At 52.6% G+C, this 23539-nt stretch overlaps 1 protein-coding gene across 10 annotated transcripts in view; it reads left to right on the forward strand.

Moving 5' to 3' along the window:
* The window catches only part of LOC132384060 (cdc42 effector protein 2-like), a 36241-nt gene extending 13083 nt beyond the window's left edge, over positions 1–23158 (forward strand). For 4 of the 10 annotated variants that reach the window (XM_059955363.1, XM_059955368.1, XM_059955367.1 and 1 more), the window contains exon 2: positions 20609–23158. In XM_059955363.1, coding sequence (XP_059811346.1) covers positions 20730–21359 — 630 coding nt within the window. In that variant the 5' untranslated portion in view covers positions 20609–20729 and the 3' untranslated portion in view covers positions 21360–23158. Of the gene's footprint in view, positions 1–7522; positions 7546–17075; positions 18759–18878; positions 19333–19657; positions 20321–20608 lie in introns of those variants that run through there. The other 6 variants (XR_009508838.1, XR_009508837.1, XM_059955369.1 and 3 more) reach the window with 6 other exon arrangements.
* Positions 23159–23539: the final 381 nt, after the last annotated feature.

Consider the following 23539-nt stretch of genomic DNA (forward strand, 5'->3'; position numbering starts at 1 on the left):
CTCCCTGTGACCACTAGGATTTCCTCTGTGTGCGCTGGTTTCTTCCCACATTGACCTCCTAGTTGGTGGGTTAGTTGGTCCTGTGATTGGGCTAGGGTTAAGTTGGGGGATTTCTGGACGGCCCAGCCCATGATGGAGTTGACTGAGTTTGGTTTCTGTAACAGGCAATGAGTGTCAGGGTGGAGATGCGCCTCTACCAAAGGAGGTGTGAGGTGCTCCTTCCCTCTGCTAGCCTGCGGGTCACCCTGGGGCACGGTGCAGCACCTGCTTAGCCCCCCGATCAGGGTCACGGGAAGCCACGGGAGCGGGTGGTGGACGATCGTACGAGCAGCCGGCGCCGATCACGAGTCCCGGTTCTGCAACCGCTGACGCCAGACAACTTCTGAAGAATGTTGGTCATGGCCGCGGGGTCACCCATCTTGTAAAGGCACTGCTCAGAAGAGGGCAATGGCAAAGCCCTACTATAGAAATAATTCGCCAATCATGGTCATTGAAAGGAAAATCCTACACAAGGGAGTGGGTAAAGCCCTCCCCACCATTGAGCACATCTACGTTTGTACATGAAACAGGAAAGCAGCGTCCATCGTCAGGGACCCCCACCACCCAGGCCGTGCTCTCTTCTCACTGCTACCATTAGGTAGAAGGTACAGGAGCCTCAGGACTCGCACCACCGGGTTCAGGAACAGTTTCTACCCCTCAACCATCAGGTAGGAGGTACAGGAGCCTCAGGACTCGCACCACAGGGTTCAGGAACAGTTACTACCCCTCAACCATCAGGTAGGAGGTACAGGAGCCTCAGGACTCGCACCACCGGGTTCAGGAACAGTTACTACCCCTCGACCATCAGGAAGAAGGTACAGGAGCCTCAGGACTCGCACCACCGGGTTCAGGAACAGTTACTACCCCTCAACCATCAGGTAGGAGGTACAGGAGCCTCAGGACTCGCACCACAGGGTTCAGGAACAGTTACTACCCCTCAACCATCAGGTAGGAGGTACAGGAGCCTCAGGACTCGCACCACAGGGTTCAGGAACAGTTACTACCCCTCAACCATCAGGTAGGAGGTACAGGAGCCTCAGGACTCGCACCACCGGGTTCAGGAACAGTTACTACCCCTCGACCATCAGGAAGAAGGTACAGGAGCCTCAGGACTCGCACCACCGGGTTCAGGAACAGTTACTACCCCTCAACCATCAGGTAGGAGGTACAGGAGCCTCAGGACTCGCACCACAGGGTTCAGGAACAGTTACTACCCCTCAACCATCAGGAAGAAGGTACAGGAGCCTCAGGACTCGCACCACCAGGTTCAGGAACAGTTACTACCCCTCAACCATCAGGTAGGAGGTACAGGAGCCTCAGGACTCGCACCACAGGGTTCAGGAACAGTTACTACCCCTCAACCATCAGGAAGAAGGTACAGGAGCCTCAGGACTCGCACCACCGGGTTCAGGAACAGTTACTACCCCTCAACCATCAGGAAGAAGGTACAGGAGCCTCAGGACTCGCACCACCGGGTTCAGGAACAGTTACTACCCCTCAACCATCAGGTAGGAGGTACAGGAGCCTCAGGACTCGCACCACAGGGTTCAGGAACAGTTACTACCCCTCAACCATCAGGTAGGAGGTACAGGAGCCTCAGGACTCGCACCACCGGGTTCAGGAACAGTTACTACCCCTCGACCATCAGGAAGAAGGTACAGGAGCCTCAGGACTCGCACCACTGGGTTCAGGAACAGTTACTACCCCTCAACCATCAGGTAGGAGGTACAGGAGCCTCAGGACTCGCACCACAGGGTTCAGGAACAGTTACTACCCCTCAACCATCAGGAAGAAGGTACAGGAGCCTCAGGACTCGCACCACCAGGTTCAGGAACAGTTACTACCCCTCAACCATCAGGTAGGAGGTACAGGAGCCTCAGGACTCGCACCACAGGGTTCAGGAACAGTTACTACCCCTCAACCATCAGGAAGAAGGTACAGGAGCCTCAGGACTCGCACCACCGGGTTCAGGAACAGTTACTACCCCTCAACCATCAGGTAGGAGGTACAGGAGCCTCAGGACTCGCACCACAGGGTTCAGGAACAGTTACTACCCCTCAACCATCAGGAAGAAGGTACAGGAGCCTCAGGACTCGCACCACCGGGTTCAGGAACAGTTACTACCCCTCAACCATCAGGTAGGAGGTACAGGAGCCTCAGGACTCGCACCACAGGGTTCAGGAACAGTTACTACCCCTCAGCCATCAGAAAGAAGGTACAGGAGCCTCAGGACTTGCACCACTGGGTTCAGGAACAGTTACTACCCCTCAGCCATCAGAAAGAAGGTACAGGAGCCTCAGGACTCGCACCACCGGGTTCAGGAACAGTTACTACCCCTCAGCCATCAGAAAGAAGGTACAGGAGCCTCAGGACTTGCACCACTGGGTTCAGGAACAGTTACTACCCCTCAGCCATCAGAAAGAAGGTACAGGAGCCTCAGGACTCGCACCACCGGGTTCAGGAACAGTTACTACCCCTCAGCCATCAGAAAGAAGGTACAGGAGCCTCAGGACTCGCACCACCGGGTTCAGGAACAGTTACTACCCCTCAATTATCAGGATCTTGAACAAAAGGTGATAACATCACTCACTGGACCATCCATTGAGATGTTCCCACAACCAGTGATCTCACTTTAAGGACTCTTTACCTCATGTTCTCGTTATTTGTTGCTATTTATTTATATTTGCGTATACACAGTTTGTTGTCTTCTGCACTCTGGTTGATCTTTCATTGATCCTGTTTACAGTTATTATTCTATAGATTTGCAGAGTACGCCCGCAGGGAAATGAATTTAGGGTTGTATGTGATGAGATATATCTACAGGGTCTTTTAAGGGGCTCCTAGATAGGTACATGGAGCTTAGAAAATAGAGGGCAATGGGTAACCCTAGGTAATTTCTCAGGTAGGGACATGTTCAGCACAGCTTTGTGGGCCAAAGGGCCTGTATTGTGCTGTAGGTTTTCTATGTTTCTATTTTAATAACGGGCTTAAATTTCGTCCATACCCCCCCCCCTCAAGTGTGCATAGGGAATGCTTGCATGCACTAGATGGGCCGATGGGCCTGCTTCAGTGCTGGTAACTCTTGAGGAATCTTGGACGGAGAAGTGGCAGATGGAATACAGTGTTTGGAAGTGTGTGGTCTTGCACTTTGACAGAAGGAATAAAAGCGTAGACTATCGCGTAGAGAGAAAATAAAAAATACTGAGGTGCGAAGGGACTTGGGAGTCCTTGCGCAGGATTCCCTGAAGGTTAACTTGCAGGTTGAGTCTGTGGTGAGGAAGGCAAATGCAATGTTAGCATTCATTTCAAGAGGACTAGAATATGGAAGCGAGAATGTGATGTTGAGGCTTTATAAAGCACTGGTGAGGCTCACTTGGAGTATTGTGAGCAGTTTTGGGCCCCCTTATCTAAGAAAGGATGTGCTGACATTAGAGAAGGTTCAAAAAATTATTCCAGGATTGAAAGGCTTGTCATTAGAGGAGTGCTTGACGGCTCTGGGCCTGTACTGGCTGGTACTCTGAAGAATGAGGGTGGATCTTGTTGAAACTTATCGAATGTTGAAAGGCATTGTAGAGTGGATGTGGAGAGGATGTTTCCTATAGTGGGGGAGTCTAGGACCAGAGGACACAGATAGAGTGGATGTGGAGAGGATGTTTCCTATAGTGGGGGAGTCTAGGACCAGAGGACACAGATAGAGTGGATGTGGAGAGGATGTTTCCTATAGTGGGGGAGTCTAGGACCAGAGGACACAGATAGAATGGATCTGGAAAGGATGTTTGGTACCGTGAGGGAGTCTAGGACCAGAGGACACAGATAGAGTGGATGTGGAGTGGATGTTTCCTATACTGGCGGAGTCTAGGACCAGAGGACACAGATAGAGTGGATGTGAAGAGGATGTTTCCTATAGTGGGGGAGTCTAGGACCAGAGGACACAGATAGAGTGGATGTGGAAAGGATGTTTCCTATAGTGGGGGAGTCTAGGACCAGAGGACACAGCCTCAAAATAGAGCGACATCAATTGAGAATGGAGATGAGGAGGGATTTCTTTAGCCAAAGGTTGGTGAATCTGTGGAATTCATTGCCACAGGTGGCTATGGAGGCCAAGTCACTGGGTGCATTTAAGGTGGAGTTTGATAGGTTCTCGATTAGGCAGGGTGTAAAAGGTTGTGGAGAGAATGCGGGAGAATGGGGCTGAGAGGGAGCTGGATCAGCCATTTTGAAATGGCGCAGCAGACTTGATGGGCTAAATTGTGCTCCTGTAACTTATGGTCTTGTGGTCTAAGTGTGGCTCAGCGATCCTGATCTCCATTTGGAGACACAAGAAACTGCAGATGCTAGGTAAATTAATTTAGTATTGTCCCGTGTTCTTTCGTTCATTATATGCCGTGTCATTTTACATCATCATTATATGCCGTGTCGTATTACATCATCATTATGTGCTGTGTTGTATGACATCATCATTATGTGCCGTGTCATATTGACATGGGCGATCATGGTCTTTCCATGGCCATGATTGTTCCTGGCAACTTTTCCAACAGATGTGGTTTGCCATCACCTTTTTCTGGGCAGTGCCTTCCAAGGCGGGTGACCCCAGCCATTATCAATACTGGATATTGCCCACCTGGTGTCAGTGGTCGCATAACCAGGACTTATGGTTATGGTGCACCGGCTGCTCGTACGACCATCCACCACCTGCTCCCAAGGATCCACGTGACCCTGATCGGGGGCTAAGCAGCTGCTACACCTTGCCCAAGGGGTGAACTGCAGGCTAGCGGAGGGAAGGAGCGCCCTACACCTCCTTTGGTAGAGACGTATCTCCACCCCGACACTCCATCACGTGTACCAAGTGCATGCCCTCCATGTAGTTCAATATGTTGACGTGGGACGGACTCAGAGTCAGATTTAGTATCATTGGCATTTTAAGGCAAAGGTTGATAAGAGTCTTGATTGGTCAGGGAATGAAGGAATATGGGGAGAAGGCAGGAGATTGGAGCTGAGAGGGAAAATGGATCAGCCATGATGAAATGGTGGGGTAGTCTCGATGGGCTGAATGGCTTAATTCTGCTCCGATACCTTATGGGGCTTATATGTCATGACACTCGCTTAGCAGCAGCAGTCTGTTGCAATACATAAAGATTAAAATGTTATAAATTACAATACAAAATATATATTTAAAAATTAAATAAGAAATGCAAAGAGAAAGAGAGAAAAAGAAATAAAAATGTAGTGAGAAGGTGTTTTTCCTCATTTTTTTTCTCCAGTCCTGTCAAAGGCCCAAAACATCGACTGTTCACTCTTTTCCACAGATGCTGCCGGGCCTGCTGAGTTCCTCCAGTATTTTGTGTGTGTTGCTCTGGATTTCCAGCATCTGCAGATTTTCTCTTGTTAGTGAGGTATAAATATGTGTGTGTGTGTGTGTGTGTGTGTGTATATAGCTAAATTAATTAAGTAGTGCAGAAACAGATATTATAAAGCAGTGAGGTCAGTTTAACGGGTTCTACGTCCATTCAGGAGTCGGATGGCAGAGGGGAAGAAGCTGTTCCTGAATCGTTGAGAGACTGTGTGTGTGTGTGTGTGTGTGTGTGTGTGTGTGTGTGTGTGTGTGTGTGTGTGTGTGTGTGTGTGTGCGTGCGTGCGTGTGTGTGTGTGCGCGTGCGTGTGTGTGTGTGCGTGTGTGTGTGTGTGTGTGTGTGTCTTCAGCCCTGCTGCAAAAGGGTTGGGCGGGGGTCTAGCAAACCTTTTGAGAAAAAAACTCAGAGCTTCAGAAACCACACAGATCCCATCCCTGGGATCTTGGCCTAGAAGACTCATGAAGTCTTTGAATGAAAATTGGAAGCCAACGGGGCCCATCGATCTGCTCTTGGCCCAGGGCATGGGACCCTGGCGACCTACCAGCCTGGTCTGTGCCCCCGTCGTGGTGGTGGGCTTACAAAGAAGAAAACGTTGTGCCTTCTGCTCCCCACGCTTTTTTTTTGGTGGGGGGGGGGGGGTGGTAGTTATCAGTTGGTGTCCCAGAGTGTTGAAGAAAAAGCAGTGAAGAAGCGTTCTCTGAAACGATTCTCCCAACCAATATTAGTTGCTCAACAGGACTGACGTAGTCTCGCCACCGGTTCGCGGCTGGGGCGAAGTCCAAACTGCCCTGATTGAGTTCCCTTATTGAGGCAGCAGCTCTCCGAAGTTCCCGGTGTGATAAATGCTCCTTTTGGAAAGGAGGTCTGTGAAATCTGTGGCCGTGCGGTAAAAAAAGAAATTATAAAGTAAAGAAATGCACTCGGGTCCCTCCAGTACCTAATGGCGTGCCGACTGTCTTCCGCTGCTGTGGCCTGTCCACTTCAAGGTTCGGCGTGTTGTGCGTTCAGAGACGATCTTCTGCACACCACTGTTGTAACGTTGAGTTACTGTCACCTTCCTGTCGGCTTTAACCGGTCTGGCCATTCTCCTCCGATCTCTCTCATTAACGAAGCGTTTTCACCCACGGAACTGCCGCTCACTGGAAGTTTTCTCCTGTTTTCCACACCGTTCTCTGTAAACTAGAGACTGTCCTGCATGAAAATCCCAGATCAGCAGTTTCTGAGATACTCAAACCACCCCATCCGGCACCAACAATCACTCCACGGTCAAAGTCACTCAGACCACATTTCTCCCCTCGTTCTGATGTTCGGTCTGAACAACAACTGAACCTCTTGACCGTGTCGTCGTGCTTTTACGCGCCGAGTTGCTGCCACGTGATTGGCTGGTTGGATATTTGTGTTAACGAGCGGGTGTACCTAACAAAGTGGCCACTGAGTGTACGTCAGAGATCACAAACCTGATTCTGATCTGAGGGGAGGAAATGAGTCACGAACTGCTGGGGGCCAGCACGAAACCGATGGGACGAATGGCCTCATTCACCGTCACAGTGTTTGGGAATCTCGGAATCCAGGTCGCCCTTGTTACTCGCAGTTATTCTCTGCCCTTTTTCTTCTTCTGCTGGGGCCCAGGCCCCCGACAGCAGCTCGCTAGACTCCTCTGCCCCGGGCCGCTCTTTCAAGTCGTCCCCGGGTGTAGTCCATCTTCCTGGCGTCCGATTCGAGGTCGCGGTAGAGGGTCGATCAGCCCCGCGGCTTCCACGGACTTGGGGCTCTCGCCTCGGGCCGTCCGGGCCAATGTCCTGCCTGTCCTGGTGATGAGGCCCCTGGAGCTTCAGCTGTTGCTTCTGCAGCTCTGGGTTTTTACGGGACGGGGGGGTTGCTAACCCCGCCCCCCCCCTCCTCTCTCAGCCGTCCACCGTACAGTTCATAATCTTCAGCCAGATTATTTTGTTTCAGCACACCTCGTTAATCTTTTCATTAAAAAAAATAAATGCAGTTGACAATCGGGAACATTGCAGAAGCTGCCAGTACTTAGCCGTCTGCGTTGGAGGTACAGGGTGTACGATGGATGTCATCTCATTATGATCTGTTCCTGAGACGGAATCTGGAATCGCTCGAGACTGTTCGATATTCCAACTTCATGACAGACCAACAGGTGTGTCCATTGTCACGGCGCACTCCAGCACCGAATCAGTCCCTTCAGCCCATCTACCCGCACCGGCACCGTAGCCATCCAGACTTCGCTTAAGTGTTGCAATCGATCCCACACACCCGCCACTTCCTTTATCCCGGGCCGGTCTTCCAGTTTGTCCCCAGGTGCAGCCCATCTTTTTGGGTTCCCGACCTTTTATCATGCCATGGACCCCCACCAAGGTGTCCGTGGACCACGTGTTGGGAACCCTTGCTCTTTTCCCCGGGATGAGGTTCTGTTGGTGCTCCCACGGTCAAAGTCACCTCGATCCCATTTCCTCCCTGTTTTGATGTTTGGTCTGAACAACTGAACCTCTTGACCTTGCCTGTGTGCTTTTATGCATTGAGTTGCAGCCGCGTGATTGGCTGATTAGATAGTTGCATCAGCGAGCAGGTGTACCTAATACAGTGGCCACTGAGTGTATGTGATTATATGTATATCTACCTGTCTCTCTCTCTGCAGTATCTAGAGCAGATTCCGATTAATTGGGCTATCAGTCAATCAGGGGAGCTGCTTATTTGGGACAACTCTAAAAGAACAAAAACAAATTGGAAAAACTGGTGGGATTTCCTTCATTTATTTATGACACTACACCAGTTAATTTGAGACATTGCCGAACACCTCCTAACTCGCGTCAGTCACGTGCACTTGCACGGCCGTTAGACACCACATCGTGCTGAGAGTGAGCAGTTTTAAAATAGTGCCCGTTGTGGGTGTTTCTGTTCAAAAAGCAGTGATTTTCTCAGTTATAATAAACCCTGAAAGTTGCCTCACAGTTAGATAGGGTAGTTAAGAAAGCTTATGGGGTGTTAGCTTTCATAAGTCGAGAGATAGAGTTTAAGAGATGCGAGGTAATGATGCAGCTCTACAAAACTCTGGTTAGGCCACACTTGGAGTACTGTGTCCAGTTCTGGTCGCCTCAGTATAGGAAGGATGTGGAAGCATCGGAAAGGGTACAGAGGAGATTTACTAGGATGCTGCCTGGTTTAGAGAGTATGGATTATGATCAGAGATTAAGGGAGCTAGGGCTTTACTCTTTGGAGAGAAGGAGGATGAGAGGAGACATGATAGAGGTGTACAAGATATTAAGAGGAATAGACAGAGTGGACAGCCAGCACCTCTTCCCCAGGGCACCACTGCTCAGTACAAGAGGACATGGCTTTAAGGTAAGGGGAGTGAAGTTCAAGGGGGATATTAGAGGAAGGTTTTTCACTCAGAGAGCGGTTGCTGCATGGAATGCACTGCCTGAGTCAGTGGTGGAGGCAGATACACTAGTGAAGTTTAAGAGACTACTAGACAGGTATATGGAGGAATTTAAGGTGGGGGGGGTTATATGGGAGGCAAGGTTTGAGGGGCGGCACAACATTGTGGGCCGAAGGGCCTGTAATGAGCTGTACTATTCTATGTTCTGTGTTCTATAAGCAGTAAGACAATTCAGAACAGTTTCAAGCATTCAGGCTTGGAGATGCCAGAAACGGCCGGGAGTGAAAATCAAACGATTTCACTGCTTCAGCAGGTTGGGGACTATGAAGAATTTGGAGGTATCAACAACCATCCCGAATATTACAATGAGAATGAAGATTTGGAGGGTGCAATTGTTGAAAGCATTGTACAGAGACAGTCCAATATCTGCACTAGGCGTCTGGTTGCTTACAGAGCACGCTGGAATTGAACTCTGAACTCCGATGCCCCCAGCTGTAATAGCTCTGAGAAAGCCGCCATCACCGATGTTGCCCCGGGGCACCGCCTTTTGAGTAGGTCCTCAATATGGGGGGGCTGGGTGGAAGCTAGTGCCCATGATGGAGTTTAGAATCACATTACTATCCCTGACGCAGGTCGTGAAATCTGTTCTTCTGTAGCAGCAGTAATACGTAAAAAAACTATGTCGCAATAAGAGATAAACAACTCGTGCAAGCAGAGAGCAATTTACAGAAGTATTGTACATGAGCATGAGTTCGTGGACCAATCAGAAATCGGATGGTGGAGGGGAAGAAGTTATTCCTAAAATGTTGAGTGTGTGTCTTCAGGCTCCTGTACCTCCTCCCTGATGGCAGAGGGGAAGAAGCCGTTCCTGAATCGCTGAGTGTGTGTCTTCAGGCTCCTGTACCTCCTCCCTGACGGCAGAGGGGAAGAAGCTGTTCCTGAATCATTGAGTGTGTGTCTTCAGGCTCCTGTACCTCCTCCCTGACGGCAGAGGGGAAGAAGCTGTTCCTGAATCACTGAGTGTGTGTCTTCAGGCTCCTGTACCTCCTCCCTGATGGCAGAGGGGAAGAAGCTGTTCCTGAATCGTTGAGTGTGTGTCTTCAGGCTCCTGTACCTCCTCCCTGATGGCAGAGGGGAAGAAGCTGTTCCTGAATCACTGAGTGTGTGTCTTCAGGGTCCTGTACCTCCTCCCCGATGGTAGCAGAGAGAAGAGGGCATTCTTGGATGTTGGGGAGTCCTTAATGATGGAATCTGCCCTAGAAACAAAGAAAACCTACAAGTGATTAAGTGTCCATCTGGTGATCTGAAGGTCACTGGTTCGAGCCTTGGCTGAGGCTGAGTGTGTGTCCTTGAGCAAGGTGCTTAACCACACATTGCTCTGCGACGACACCGGTGCCAAGCTGTATGGGTCCTAATGCCCTTCCCTTGGACAACATCGGTGGCGTGGAGAGGGGAGACTTGCAGCTTGGGCAACTGCCGGTCTTCTATATAAAAAAAACCCTGCCCAGGATTGCGCCCTGGAAACTTTCCAAGACACAAATCCGTGATCTATCGAGTCTAACGGAGGCCTACCTACAGCACAATACAGGCCCTTTGACCCACAAAGTTGTGCTGAACACATCCCTACCTTAGAAGTTACTAGGCTTACCTTTAGCCCTCTATTTTTCTAAGCTCCATGTACCCGTCCAGACCCCATCGTATCCACCTCCACCACCGTCGCCGACAGCCCATTCCACGCACTCACCACTGTCTGAGTAAAAAACTTGCCCCTGACATCTCCTCTGTACCTACTCCCCAGCACCTTAATATTATAGAAACATAGAAAATAGGTGTAGGAGTAGGCCATTTGGCCCTTCGAGCCTGCACCGCCATTCAGTATGATCATGGCTGATCATCCAACTCAGAACCCTGTACCTGATTTCTCTCCATATCCCCTCATCCCTTTAGCCACAAGGGCCATATCTAACTCCCTCTTAAACATAGCAAATGAACCGGCCAATTATCCCCTCTCGTGTTAGCCATTTCAACCCCGGGAAAGGGCCTCTGACTACCCACACGATCAATGCCTCTCATTATCTTGTACACCTCTATCAGGTCACCTCTCGTCCTCCGTCGCTCCGAGGAGAAAAGGCCGAGTTCACTCAACCTATTCTCATGAGGTGCGCTCCTCAATCCAGGCGACAGCTTGAGACATCGCCTTCTGAAGATGGAGCTGGCTGAGTTTACAACTCTCTGCACCTTTTTCTGACCCTGTGCAGTGACACCCCACCCCCCCCCCCCATACCAGTCAGAATACTCCCCATGACACGTCTGTTCGAGAGTGTTTGGTTCCGCACCTGAGGACAGGTTTGTGGGGCTGAGGCCGACTCCTGTATCGTCCCTGTGTCTTTCTGACACCAACCCCACCTCAGGCTTGTATTGTAAATCGGTTTATTATTGTCCCGCGTACCAAGCTGCAGTGAAAAGCTTGTCTTGCAGACCGTCGGGGCAGCGTATCGAGGTAGAGCAAGGCAAGACAATCTGAGAGGGCTCCATTGGTCCTCGCTGTCTAGACACACAAGCCAGGACAGTGTGATAGGAAGACCGAGCTGTTGCCCACGTAGCAGGCTCCCCCCTCTGCTGATGAACCCAGAGGAACAGCAGAGACCGATACAGTCCACCACCAGCGGCGTCGCAGGATGCCAGTGTCGGACTGCCTGAGGGACTCCAGCTACGGATTTTCCCCTCGGGGTTCACTCCCGAAGCCTTCCCCGTGAGTGGGGGGCAGCCGAGGTTTCTTCTCCCAGATGAGCTGCCGACCAGGGCTGACGAGCCCCATCTGCCCAAAGCGACTGGTTTCAAGGCGCCAGTAACCCGCCTTTGCCCCCCTCTCCCGTCAGTAGAAACGGTTCCTCCGGGCTTAGTGGCTCAGCCTCACGCGAAGGCCAGGAGTTAGACTCAGTTGTCAGAGGCGATTTCAGGCGCACGCCATTGGGAGTGTTTAATAGGTAGTGGGAGCTTGCTCTCCCCCCACCCGGGCTCTGACAACCTTAAGGAGAAAGCACGAACAGAAAGCAGATTAAAGTATCACAGCTAGAGAGAAAGTGCAGTGCAGGCAGGACAATGAGCTGAAGATCATAGCTGGGACAAGACTCTTGGACAACAAGATGGACTCCTGACCTCACAATCGTACCTCATTACAATCTTATAACCATATAAACCATATAACAATCACAGCACGGAATCAGGCCATCTCGGCCCTCCTAGTCCATGCCGAACTCTTAGTCTCACCTAGTCCCACCTACCCGCTCTCAGCCCATAACCCTCCACTCCTTTCCTGTCCATATACCTATCCAATTTTACCCTAAATGACACAACTGAACTGGCCTCTACTACTTCTACAGGAAGCTCATTCCACACAGCTATCACTCTCTGAGTAAAGAAATACCCCCTCGTGTTTCCCTTAAACTTCTGCCCCCTAACTCTCAAATCATGTCCTCTCGTTTGAATCTCCCCTACTCTCAATGGAAACAGCCTATTCACGTCAACTCTATCTATCCCTCTCAAAATTTTAAATACCTCGATCAAATCCCCCCTCAACCTTCTACGCTCCAATGAATAGAGACCTAACTTGTTCAACCTTTCTCTGTAACTTAAGTGCTGAAACCCAGGTAACATCCTAGTAAATCGTCTCTGCACTCTCTCTAATTTATTGATATCTTTCCTATAATTCGGTGATCAGAGCTGTACACAATATTCCAAATTTGGCCTTACCAATGCCTTGTACAATTTTAACATTACATCCCAACTTCTGTACTCAATGCTTTGATTTATAAAGGCCAGCATTCCAAAAGCCTTCTTCACCACCCTATCTACATGAGACTCCACCTTCAGGGAACTATGCACTGTTATTCCTAGATCTCTCTGTTCCTCTGCATTCCTCAATGCCCTACCATTTACCCCATATGTTCTATTTGGATTATTCCTGCCAAAATGTAGAACCTCACATTTCACAGCATTAAACTCCATCTGCCAACATTCAGCCCATTCTTCTAACCGGCATAAATCTCCCTGCAAGCTTTGAAAACCCACCTCATTATCCACAACACCTCCTACCTTAGTATCATCAGCATACTTACTAATCCAATTTACCACCCCATCATCCAGATCATTTATGTATATTACAAACAACATTGGGCCCAAAACAGATCCCTGAGGCACCCCGCTAGTCACCGGCCTCCATCCCGATAAACAATTATCCACCAATTATGACAATAATCAACCAACTCGGACAGGTGGCGAAGTTCAGTGAGAAACCTTGCTCAGCTGCCGTCCAGCTCGTCAGTACGTGGAGGTGGGACAAGGAAAAAGCAGTAAGAGGATGCGAATTAGAGTGTCACAGTTACAGAGAAGGTGCAGGCAGGTAATTAGGTGCGAGGGGGATCCTCAGGCCACGAATCTGTCTTAGCGTACAAAGGGACCATTCAGGTCTGATAGCGTCGGGGTAGAAGCCGTCCCTGAGCCTGGTGGGACGAGCTTTCAGGCTTTTGTGTCTTCTGCCCGATGGGAGGGGGAGGATGAAGTTTATCGGGGGATGGATGGGGGTCTTTGATTACACTGGCTGCTTCACAGAGGCAGTGAGGGGTGTAGACAGTCCGCGGGAGGGGAGGCTGGTTTCCGTGACGAGCTGAGCTGTGCCCATGACTCTCCGCGGTTTCTCACGGGCAGAGCGGTTCCCGTATCGAGATGGGATGCATCATATATAACCATATGACAATTACAGCACGGAAACAGGCCATCTCGGCCCTTCTAGTCTGTGCCGAACGCTTACTCTCACCTAGTCCCACCGACCTGCACTCAGCCCATAACCCTCCATTCCTTTCCTGTCCATATACCTATCCAATTTTACCTTAAGTGACAATACCGAACCTGCCTCTACCACTTCTACTGGAAGCTCGTTCCACACAGCTACCACTCTCTGAGTAAAGAAATTCCCCCTTGTATTACCCCTAAACTTTTGCCCCCAACTCTCAACTCATGTCCTCTTATTTGAATCTCCCCAACTCTCAATGGAAAAAACCCATCCACGTCAACTCTATCTATCCCCCTCATAATTTTAAATACCTCTATCAAGTCCCCCCTCAACCTTCTACGCTCCAATGAATAGAGACCTAACTTGTTCAACCTTTCCCTGTAACTTAGGTGCTGAAACCCAGGTAACATTCTAGTAAATCTCCTCTGTACTCTCTCTATTTTGTTGATATCTTTCCTATAATCTGGTGACCAGAACTGTACACAATACTCCAAATTTGGCCTCTCCAATGCCTTGTACAATTTTAACATTACATCCCAACTCCTATACTCAATGCTCTGATTTATAAAGGCCAGCATACCAAAAGCTTTCTTCACCACCCTATCCACATGAGGTTCCACCTTCAGGGAACTATGCACCATTATTCCTGGATCACTCTGTTCTACTGCATTCCTCAATGCCCTACCATCAGGAGGCAATGTATCAGTAAAATTTGAATCTTATGCGCCTCCCCCCACCCCCTTAAACACACAGTCCCTGTATCCCCACCCTCTACATCAGGGTCTGGAGATAGAAGATCTGATCTAACCTTCTTCAAAATGAAAGATTGTTTAATGTCATTCCCAGTACACAGAAGTTCAAAGTCAATTTATGATCCTGAGATTAATTTTCTTGCCCGCACGCTCAATAAACCTATAGAATAATAACCATAACAGGATCAAAGTAAGACCACACCAACTTGGGTGTTCAACCAGAATGCGGAGGAGGAGAAACTGTGCAAATTCAAAAAGAATTAAATAATAATAAATAAGCAATAAATATCGAGAAACATGAGGTGAAGAGTCCTTGAGAGTGAGTCCACAGGTTGTGGGAACAGTTCATGATGCGGGAAGTGAAGCTGAGTGAAGTTATCAACTGGTTCAGGAGCCTGATGGTTGAGGGGTAGTAACTGTTCCTGAACCTGGTGGTGTGGGCCTGAGGCTCCTGTACCTTCTACCTGATGGTTGAGGGGTGGTAACTGTTCCTGAACCTGGTGGTGTGAGTCCTGAGGCTCCTGTACCTTCTACCTGATGGTTGAGGGGTGGTAACTGTTCCTGAACCTGGTGGTGTGGGCCTGAGGCTCCTGTACCTCCTACCTGATGGTTGAGGGGTGGTAACTGTTCCTGAACCTGGTGGTGTGGGCCTGAAGTCGAGAATCAGAATCAGGTTGAATATCACCGACTTATGTCACAAAATTTGTTAACGGCAGCAGTACAATGCAATACATGATAATATCGAAATAATAGTTTTTTTTAACAGGCCTCCGTTAGTCTCGTGAGACCATGGATTTGCACCTTGGAAGGTTTTCCAGGGCACAGGCCTGGGCAGGGTTGTGTGGGAGACCGGCAGTTCCCAAGCTGTAGGCCTTCCCCTCTCCACGCCACCGATGTTGTCCAAGGGAAGGGCACTAGGACCCACGCAGCTTGGCACCGGTGTCGTCGCAGAGCAATGCAGCCTCAGCCGAGGCTCGAACCAGTGACCTTCAGATCATTAGACCGACGTCTTAACCACTAGGCCACGCGCCAGCACTAATATAGAAAAAAAGTAGATCAATTACAGCAAGTATATTAAATAGTTAAATTAAAAATAGTGCAAAAACAGAAATAATATTTTAAACGAAGGGTTTGTTTTCATGGTTCCATTTAAAAATCGGATGGCGGAGGGGAAGAAGCTGTTCCTGAATCGTTGAGTGTGTGTCTTCAGGCTCCTGTACCTCCTCCCTGATGGCAGAGGGGAAAAGCTGTTCCTGAATCACTGAGCGTGTGTCTTCAGGCTCCTGTACTCCTTCCCTGATGGCAGAGGGGAAGAAGCTGTTCCTGAATCACTGAGTGTGTGTCTTCAGGCTCCTGTACCCCCTCCCTGATGGCAGAGGGGAAGAAGCTGTTCCTGAATCGTTGAGTGTGTGTCTTCAGGCTCCTGTACCTCCTCCCTGATGGCAGAGGGGAAGAAGCTGTTCCTGATCATTGAGTGTGTGTCTTCAGGCTCCTGTGCCTCCTCCCTGATGGTAACAAGGAGAAGAGTACATGTCTTGGGTCATGATGGACGCTGCCTTTCTGAGGCACCGCTCCTTGAAGATGACCTGGATAGGATGGAGGCCAGTGCCCAAGATGGAGCTGACTAATTTAGCAGCTGTCCGTAGCTTCTTTCAGCCCTGTGCAGTGGACGGTGACGCAGCCTGTCAGAATGCTCTCCATGGCACCTCGAGAGAAGTTTTCGAGTGTATTTGTTGACATGCCTAATCTCGAACTCCTAAACTCCTAATGAAGTATAGCCGCTGTCTTGCCTTCTTTATAACTGCACTGATATGTTGGGATCAGAGTAGGTTGAAATTGCTCACTCTCTCCAGTTCTGATCCCTCTGTGAGGATAGATTCGTCTTCCCTCGACTTCCCCTTCCTGAAGCCCCTTGGTCTTGCTCACGTTGGGTGAGAGGTTGTTGTTATGACACCGTTCATCCAGATTTGCAGTCTCCCTCCTGTCTGTTGATTCAACAGCACCTTTAATCCAGCCTAGGACAAGTTTACAGTATGTACAATAGATTCTTAATTGGTAATTGTTACATGTACAGAGGGACAGTGCAAACCTTTGTTTTGCAAAACTGGCCGACCAGATCATTTCATCTCAGTGAGATAGACAAGGGAAAGGCACTAACAGAATGCAGAACAAAGTGTTACAGAGAAAGCAAAGTGCAGGCTGAAAATAAGGTGTGAGGGTCGTAACGAGGGGAGGAGAGGGAATGTCTGGGGGGGTGGGGGCTCTTTGATTAATGCTGGCTGCTTTACTGGGGCTGCTGATGCCGGGAAGATTACGATGCCCCGCGGATATTGGAGCTGTGGCAAGCTTCTCGCAGCTCCAGGGACCTGTGTTCGATGCTGGTGGCCCGGCGCTGTGTGTGTGTGGACCTGTCCCCTACTGAGGGTTTGCGTCTGTCAGTCTGCCTGAGAGCGTGCGTGGTGGCCCTGTGTGAGATTCCTCGGGGTGGCCCGGTCCCGACAGATGGCTGATTTCCCCCCACCCCTTGGGTGGGGGTGAGGAGTAGATTCTGGAGGGTTGGGTGGTGGGGGGGGGGGGGAAGTAAAATGGGATCATTGTGAATATGTAGTTGACGATCAGCACGGACTCGATGGGCCGAAGGGTATTTGTTTCTAGCTGCACCATTCTGTTTGCCAGTGACTGACTCACTCAGGGCACGTTATAATGGAGTGTTCGTCCGCAAGTTCAGGTCATCTTCTGGCTTTTGGATGATTACTTTGGGAGTTGGATCTCCTCCCCCCTCCCACCGCCCTAACATCACCAGAATGAATTCCCGTGAGACAGGCAGCGGGGGTGGGGGGGTGTGGGTAATTGAAGAACCCCATGTTCACTCACTCACTATCCCTTACACCCACAATCTCTTGCACGCATTCTCACACACACGCAGTCTCTCTTCACCTCACATTCTCTCTCAGGCACAGTGTGTGTGTCTCTCTCTCTCTCACACACTGTCTCTCTTCACCTCACATTCTCTCTCACGCACAGTGTGTGTCTCTCTCTCTCTCTCACACACAGTCTCTCTTCACCTCACATTCTCTCTCACGCACAGTGTGTGTGTCTCTCTCTCTCACACACAGTCTCTCTTCACCTCACATTCTCTCTCAGGCACAGTGTGTGTGTCCCTATCTCACACACACACACAGTCTCTCTTCACCTCACATTCTCACGCACAGTGTGTGTCTCTCTCTCACACACAGTCTCTCTTCACCTCACATTCTCTCTCAGGCACAGTGTGTGTGTCTCTCTCTCTCACACACAGTCTCTCTTCACCTCACATTCTCTCTCAGGCACAGTGTGTGTGTGTCTCTCTCTCACAAACACAGTCTCTCTTCACCTCACATTCTCTCTCACGTACAGTGTGTGTGTCTCTCTCTCACACACACACAGTCTCTCTTCACCTCACATTCTCTCTCAGGCACAGTGTGTGTGTGTCTCTCTCTCACACACAGTCTCTCTTCACCTCACATTCTCTCTCAGGCACAGTGTGTGTGTCCCTATCTCACACACACACACAGTCTCTCTTCACCTCACATTCTCTCTCACGCACAGTGTGTGTCTCTCTCTCACACACAGTCTCTCTTCACCTCACATTCTCTCTCAGGCACAGTGTGTGTGTGTCTCTCTCTCACACACACAGTCTCTCTTCACCTCACGTTCTCTCTCACGCACAGTGTGTGTGTGTCTCTCTCTCACACACAGTCTCTCTTCACCTCACATTCTCTCTCACACACAGTCTCTCTTCACCTCACATTCTCTCTCACGCACAGTGTGTGTGTGTCTCTCTCTCACACACACAGTCTCTCTTCACCTCACATTCTCTCTCACACACAGTCTCTCTTCACCTCACGTTCTCTCTCACGCACAGTGTCTCTCTCTCTCTCTCACACACAGTCTCTCTTCACCTCACATTCTCTCTCACGCACAGTGTGTGTGTCCCTATCTCACACACACACACAGTCTCTCTTCACCTCACGTTCTCTCTCACGCACAGTGTGTGTGTGTCTCTCTCTCACACACAGTCTCTCTTCACCTCACATTCTCTCTCACACACAGTCTCTCTTCACCTCACATTCTCTCTCACGCACAGTGTGTGTGTCTCTCTCTCTCACACACACAGTCTCTCTTCACCTCACATTCTCTCTCACGCACAGTGTGTGTGTCTGTCACACACACAGTCTCTCTTCACCTCACATTCTCTCTCACGCACAGTGTGTGTGTCTGTCACACACATAGTCTCTCTTCACCTCACGTTCTCTCTCACGCACAGTGTGTCTCTCTCTCTCTCTCACACACAGTCTCTCTTCACCTCACATTCTCTCTCACGCACAGTGTGTGTGTCTCTCTCTCACACACAGTCTCTCTTCACCTCACGTTCTCTCTCACGCACAGTGTCTCTCTCTCTCACACACAGTCTCTCTTCACCTCACATTCTCTCTCACGCACAGTGTGTGTGTCTCTCTCTCTCACACACAGTCTCTTCACCTCACATTCTCTCTCTCGCACAGTGTCTCTCTCTCTCTCTGCCTCATCGAGTACGAGCAGGACCCTGCGTGCGTGCACACACACACAGTCGGTGACTCACGCCGTTTGCATTCCATTGTGTGACAGTCCGTCAGTCTCACTGGCTCAGATGGAGCCCCCTCGCCCACACACACTGTGGCCCCAGTCCAAGAGTACCAACACAGTATCGTAGTTGTGCGAGTCACACACAGAGATCGCGCACCTCAGCGTATGGTTTCCCTTCCTGTGCTGTCAAGACTGGGACAGATGTTGTTGTTTTTTTCAAATTAACCCTTCAGTCTCATATCAGTTGAGTCATTGTGAGTCGGCGGATTTGCCGGTTAATTTCCGGGATAATAGACGTTGAGGTATCCGATTAAAAGTTAAGGCAGCGGGCAGCGATTGTGAAAGCGGACACTGCGGAGGAGCGGGGCCGAGGGAGCGCCACGCTGCGGGAAGTGGGCGGTACGGAGGGAGCGTCTCGCTGTGGGGAAGTGGGCGGTACGGAGGGAGCGTCTCACTGTGGGGAAGTGGGCGGCACGGAGGGAGCGTCTCGCTGTGGGGAAGTGGGCGGTACGGAGGGAGCGTCTCGCTGTGGGGAAGTGGGCGGTACGGAGGGAGCGCCACGCTGCGGGAAGTGGGCGGTACGGAGGGAGCGTCTCGCTGTGGGGAAGTGGGCGGTGCGGAGGGAGCGTCTCACTGTGGGGAAGTGGGCGGCACGGAGGGAGCGTCTCGCTGTGGGGAAGTGGGCGGTACGGAGGGAGCGTCTCGCTGTGGGGAAGTGGGCGGTACGGAGGGAGCGCCACGCTGCGGGAAGTGGGCGGTACGGAGGGAGCGCCACGCTGCGGGAAGTGGGCGGTACGGAGGGAGCGCCAGACTGCGGGAAGTGGGCGGTACGGAGGGAGCGCCACGCTGCGGGAAGTGGGCGGTACGGAGGGAGCGCCACGCTGCGGGAAGTGGGCGGAACAGAGGGAGCGCCAGGCTGCGGGATGTGGGCTGTACGGAGGGAGCGCCACGCTGCGGGAAGTGGGCGGTACGGAGGGAGCGCCAGGCTGCGGGAAGTGGGCGGTACGGAGGGAGCGCCACGCTGCGGGAAGTGGGCGGTACAGAGGGAGCGCCAGGCTGCGGGAAGTGGGCGGTACGGAGGGAGCGCCACGCTGCGGGAAGTGGGCGGTACGGAGGGAGCGCCAGGCTGCGGGAAGTGGGCTGTACTGAAGGAGCGCCAGGCTGCGGGAAGTGGGCGGTACGGTGGGAGCGCCAGGCTGCGGGAAGTGGGCGGCACGGAGGGAGCGCCACGCTGCGGGAAGTGGGCGGCACGGAGGGAGCGTCTCGCTGCGGGAAGTGGACGGTACAGAGGGAGCGTCTCGCTGCGGGAAGTGGACGGTACAGAGGGAGCGTCTCGCTGCGGGAAGTGGACGGTACGGAGGGAGCGTCTCGCTGCGGGAAGTGGGCGGTACGGAGGGAGCACCAGGCTGCGGGAAGTGGGCGGCACAGAGGGAGCGTCTCGCTGCGGGGCAGCACTGAGAGGGTGTTGAGGAGGGAGCGCGCCTTGCGTGCGAGGTGGAAGCATCTCGTTCCGCACCGCGCCTGGGAGCACGATGCTCCTCTCCTCCGGCCTGACGCTCTTTCAGCACGGTCGCCTCTCTCTCGGCACGGCGTTCCCTCCTCACTGCCTCTCCCTCCGCCCGGGAGGGGGGGGCGGTAGACAACCCCGTTAACTCTGTCCGTGTTCCCTCCGCAGACTCGGGCGCTGGCCAGGACCGGGAGGAGTGAGCCATTCGGGAACCCGGAGAGCGAATCCCCACCCCCGTGTCTGCAGAGATCCCCCGGGGAGAGCTCCTCCCTCCAGGAGAGCTGAGAGAATGTCGGACAAGCCTCCCGTCCCCTTGAAGTGGGGCAGCTACAGGGGCAAGAAGAAGGTCCGGGACGCCCTGAGCTCGGAGATGATCAGCCCGCCCCTGGGGGACTTCAGGCACACCATCCACATCGGGAGCCGAGGGGCGGACGACGTCTTCGGAGACCTCTCCTTCCTCGAGGGGAAGCTGCACCTGCTGCCCGGCCGGCTGAGCGACATCCGGCCCCGGCCCCCGCCCTCCTCCACCGAGCTGGGCAGGACGGCCAGCCTCCGCGAAGGCGATCACCTCCCCCTGTCGCCCCTGCTGCAGAACGCCGTCTCCCTGCCCGCCCTCGGGGGTCCCCGGGCTCCCCCTAAACCACCCAGGCTCCACCTGGACAGCAAAGACAGCGAGAGCCGGGAGAAGGAGCCGGTGGGCGGCCCCTCGGGGGAGAACCGCATCGGCAGGAAGGTCCCGGCGAGCCGGGCGGAGACCCTGCTCCCCCGCGCCGTCTCCCTCCTCTCCCTAAAGCTGGACCTCGGGCCCTCGATTCTGGACGACATCCTCGAGGTGATGGAGAAGAAGGACTTACCGCCCGAGGGGGCCGGCCCGGTTCAGGAGCCGGGATCCAGGTGTGAAATCCTCTCCTCCGAGTAGGGGGTCTTGAGGGTCGGGGCGGAAGGGAAAAGAAGAGAGCGACTTGGGCACAACCCAGCAGCCCTCAACTGTCCAACACGGAGAAATCCGACCAGCGCTCCAATGGTTGCTATTGTCAGGGAATGTAGAAGAGTCTTGGAGACCATAAACTTTAATAATAGACCAGAAAATAACGAAGCACGAGGGGCCATGGAGCGAGAGGGACAGAGACAGCAGGCAGCAAGCCAAACTCTAGACAGGGAGGGTGAAGGCTGGGAGGGGCCGGCCCGTTGGATGAGTGAAGATGGACTGTGATTGAGAACTGGGGTTCAAATAGGCCGCAGGTGACATGCGTGGAATGAGCGGCAGGTGAATCCTGGGTGGGGAGACTGAGATGTGTCGGGGGGTGGGGGAGGGCAGGCCTGATAATTACTTAGAGAACCCATACGGCCTAGAGAACCCCCCCCCCCGTCGCATAATTACACCGGTGTGAACAATTAACCGACCAGTCCGTCCATCTTTGGAAGGTGGGGGTCGGGGGGGGGGGCGGGTAACTGGAGCGCTCAGAAAGGGAGCGTAGAAACTCCTCACAGACAGCTGCGGGGAATTGAACCCGGGTCACCGGAGCTGTAGTAGTGTTACCCTAAGCTCTATGCCATCGCGGTGAGTGGCAGCGGGGCTCCGACCCTTCGTCAGGCGTTGCGGACCCTGCCTCCCCTCTGCAGGGGAGGGGCCAGTTTTGTACTTCCACCTCTTCCTGCCCCCCCCCAATCCTCTCAAGGATTGGAGTCGGTTTACAGTCATCACTGGTACTAAGGTAGGACAGGCCCTTCAGCCCACGACGTTGTGCCAACCCGTTAGCCAACCCTTCGTTCCCATATCGTCCTCCAGTTTTCTATCACCCATGCGTCTCTCGAAGAGTCTCTGAAATGTCCCAGCCCCCACCCCCAGCAGCATGGTCCACGCAGTAAGAACTCTCAAACTACCTCTGGCATTTCCCCCACCTCCAAACTCCTTCAACTGATACCCCCCCCCCCTTTCTGCCCTGGGAAAAAGTCTCTGGCTGTCCACTATCAAGCCCCCTCTCATCCCCCTTCTCTCCAGAGAGAAAAGCCCTATTTCACCCCACATGCCCTCTGATCCGCCGAACGGAACGCGACACTCCAGGGAGAGCGGGCTGCCAGGGCAGAACCGGGCCCGGCGACAGCAGGGTGCACAGAATGAGGCGTCGCGGCCGCAGAGAAAAGACAGGTGGACGACGAGGCGCGGTTCCGACCAGTGCCGGTCTGGCAGCCGTGGGCTGTTCGACTGCAACGGTCTGCCCTCTCCTCCTCTCGGGGACGGGGACGCCGACCGGCCGGCGCGGAGGCTCCCGGTGAAGTCTTGTCCCGTTAGGCACCTCAAGGAGCCAATGAAAGCCGCCGCCCTTCGGTGGGCATGGAGCCCTTTAGCTCCCGCCAGGGACAGCGAAGCCAGCTGGCTCTATCGCCCTCCCGCCTCGTCATGACTGAAACCACAGCTTAATATAACTTCTATTTAATTCAACGTCTTGTACGTAATTTATTGAGATGCGGGTCCTTTGCGACCCGCACACGGGACAATTTACAACGACCAGTTAACCTACTGACCGGCCTGTGGACTGTGGGGGGAAACCGGAGCACCCGGAGGTAACCCGTGCAGTTAGAGGAGAGCTCCGGGCTCCGGCGCCCTGGACTGTAATGGCTAACCGCTACAATACCGTAAGTGGACCTTGTACATAGGACAAAGCTTAACGGGGCCTCCCACGGTAACAACCGGATTAAATTTACAACATCAAAGTGTTTGTGGTGTTTATTGTTTTGCTGCTGGTGGTTGAGCATCGTCCGCTGTCCCGAGTCCTCCGTCCCGGGCCGGTGTTTCACCTCGTCCCCTTCTTCTCGTTCGCCGTCCCCTGCTCCGCTTTGCCGGCAGGTTCCACGTTAACGCCCGGCCTGGTGATGGCGTCCCCATCCATTTCCCGTGGCGAGGGTGCGGGATGGTAGGGGCTCGACTTGTCCCCGTTGGCTTCCGGGGACCTGTGGCTTTCGCCGCAAGACTCCTAAGCCGAGGTCCCAGCTCTGGGTTGCTAGCCCAAGGCCCAACTCTCCTGGCTTGGCTCGGTCCATGACGGAATCCGTCGTGGTCGTGAGGAGCAGGTTGTCGCCGTATCTCTCAGGGTGGTC

The sequence above is a fragment of the Hypanus sabinus genome, chromosome 31 (assembly GCF_030144855.1).
Source record: "Hypanus sabinus isolate sHypSab1 chromosome 31, sHypSab1.hap1, whole genome shotgun sequence".
Lineage (NCBI taxonomy): Eukaryota > Metazoa > Chordata > Chondrichthyes > Myliobatiformes > Dasyatidae > Hypanus > Hypanus sabinus.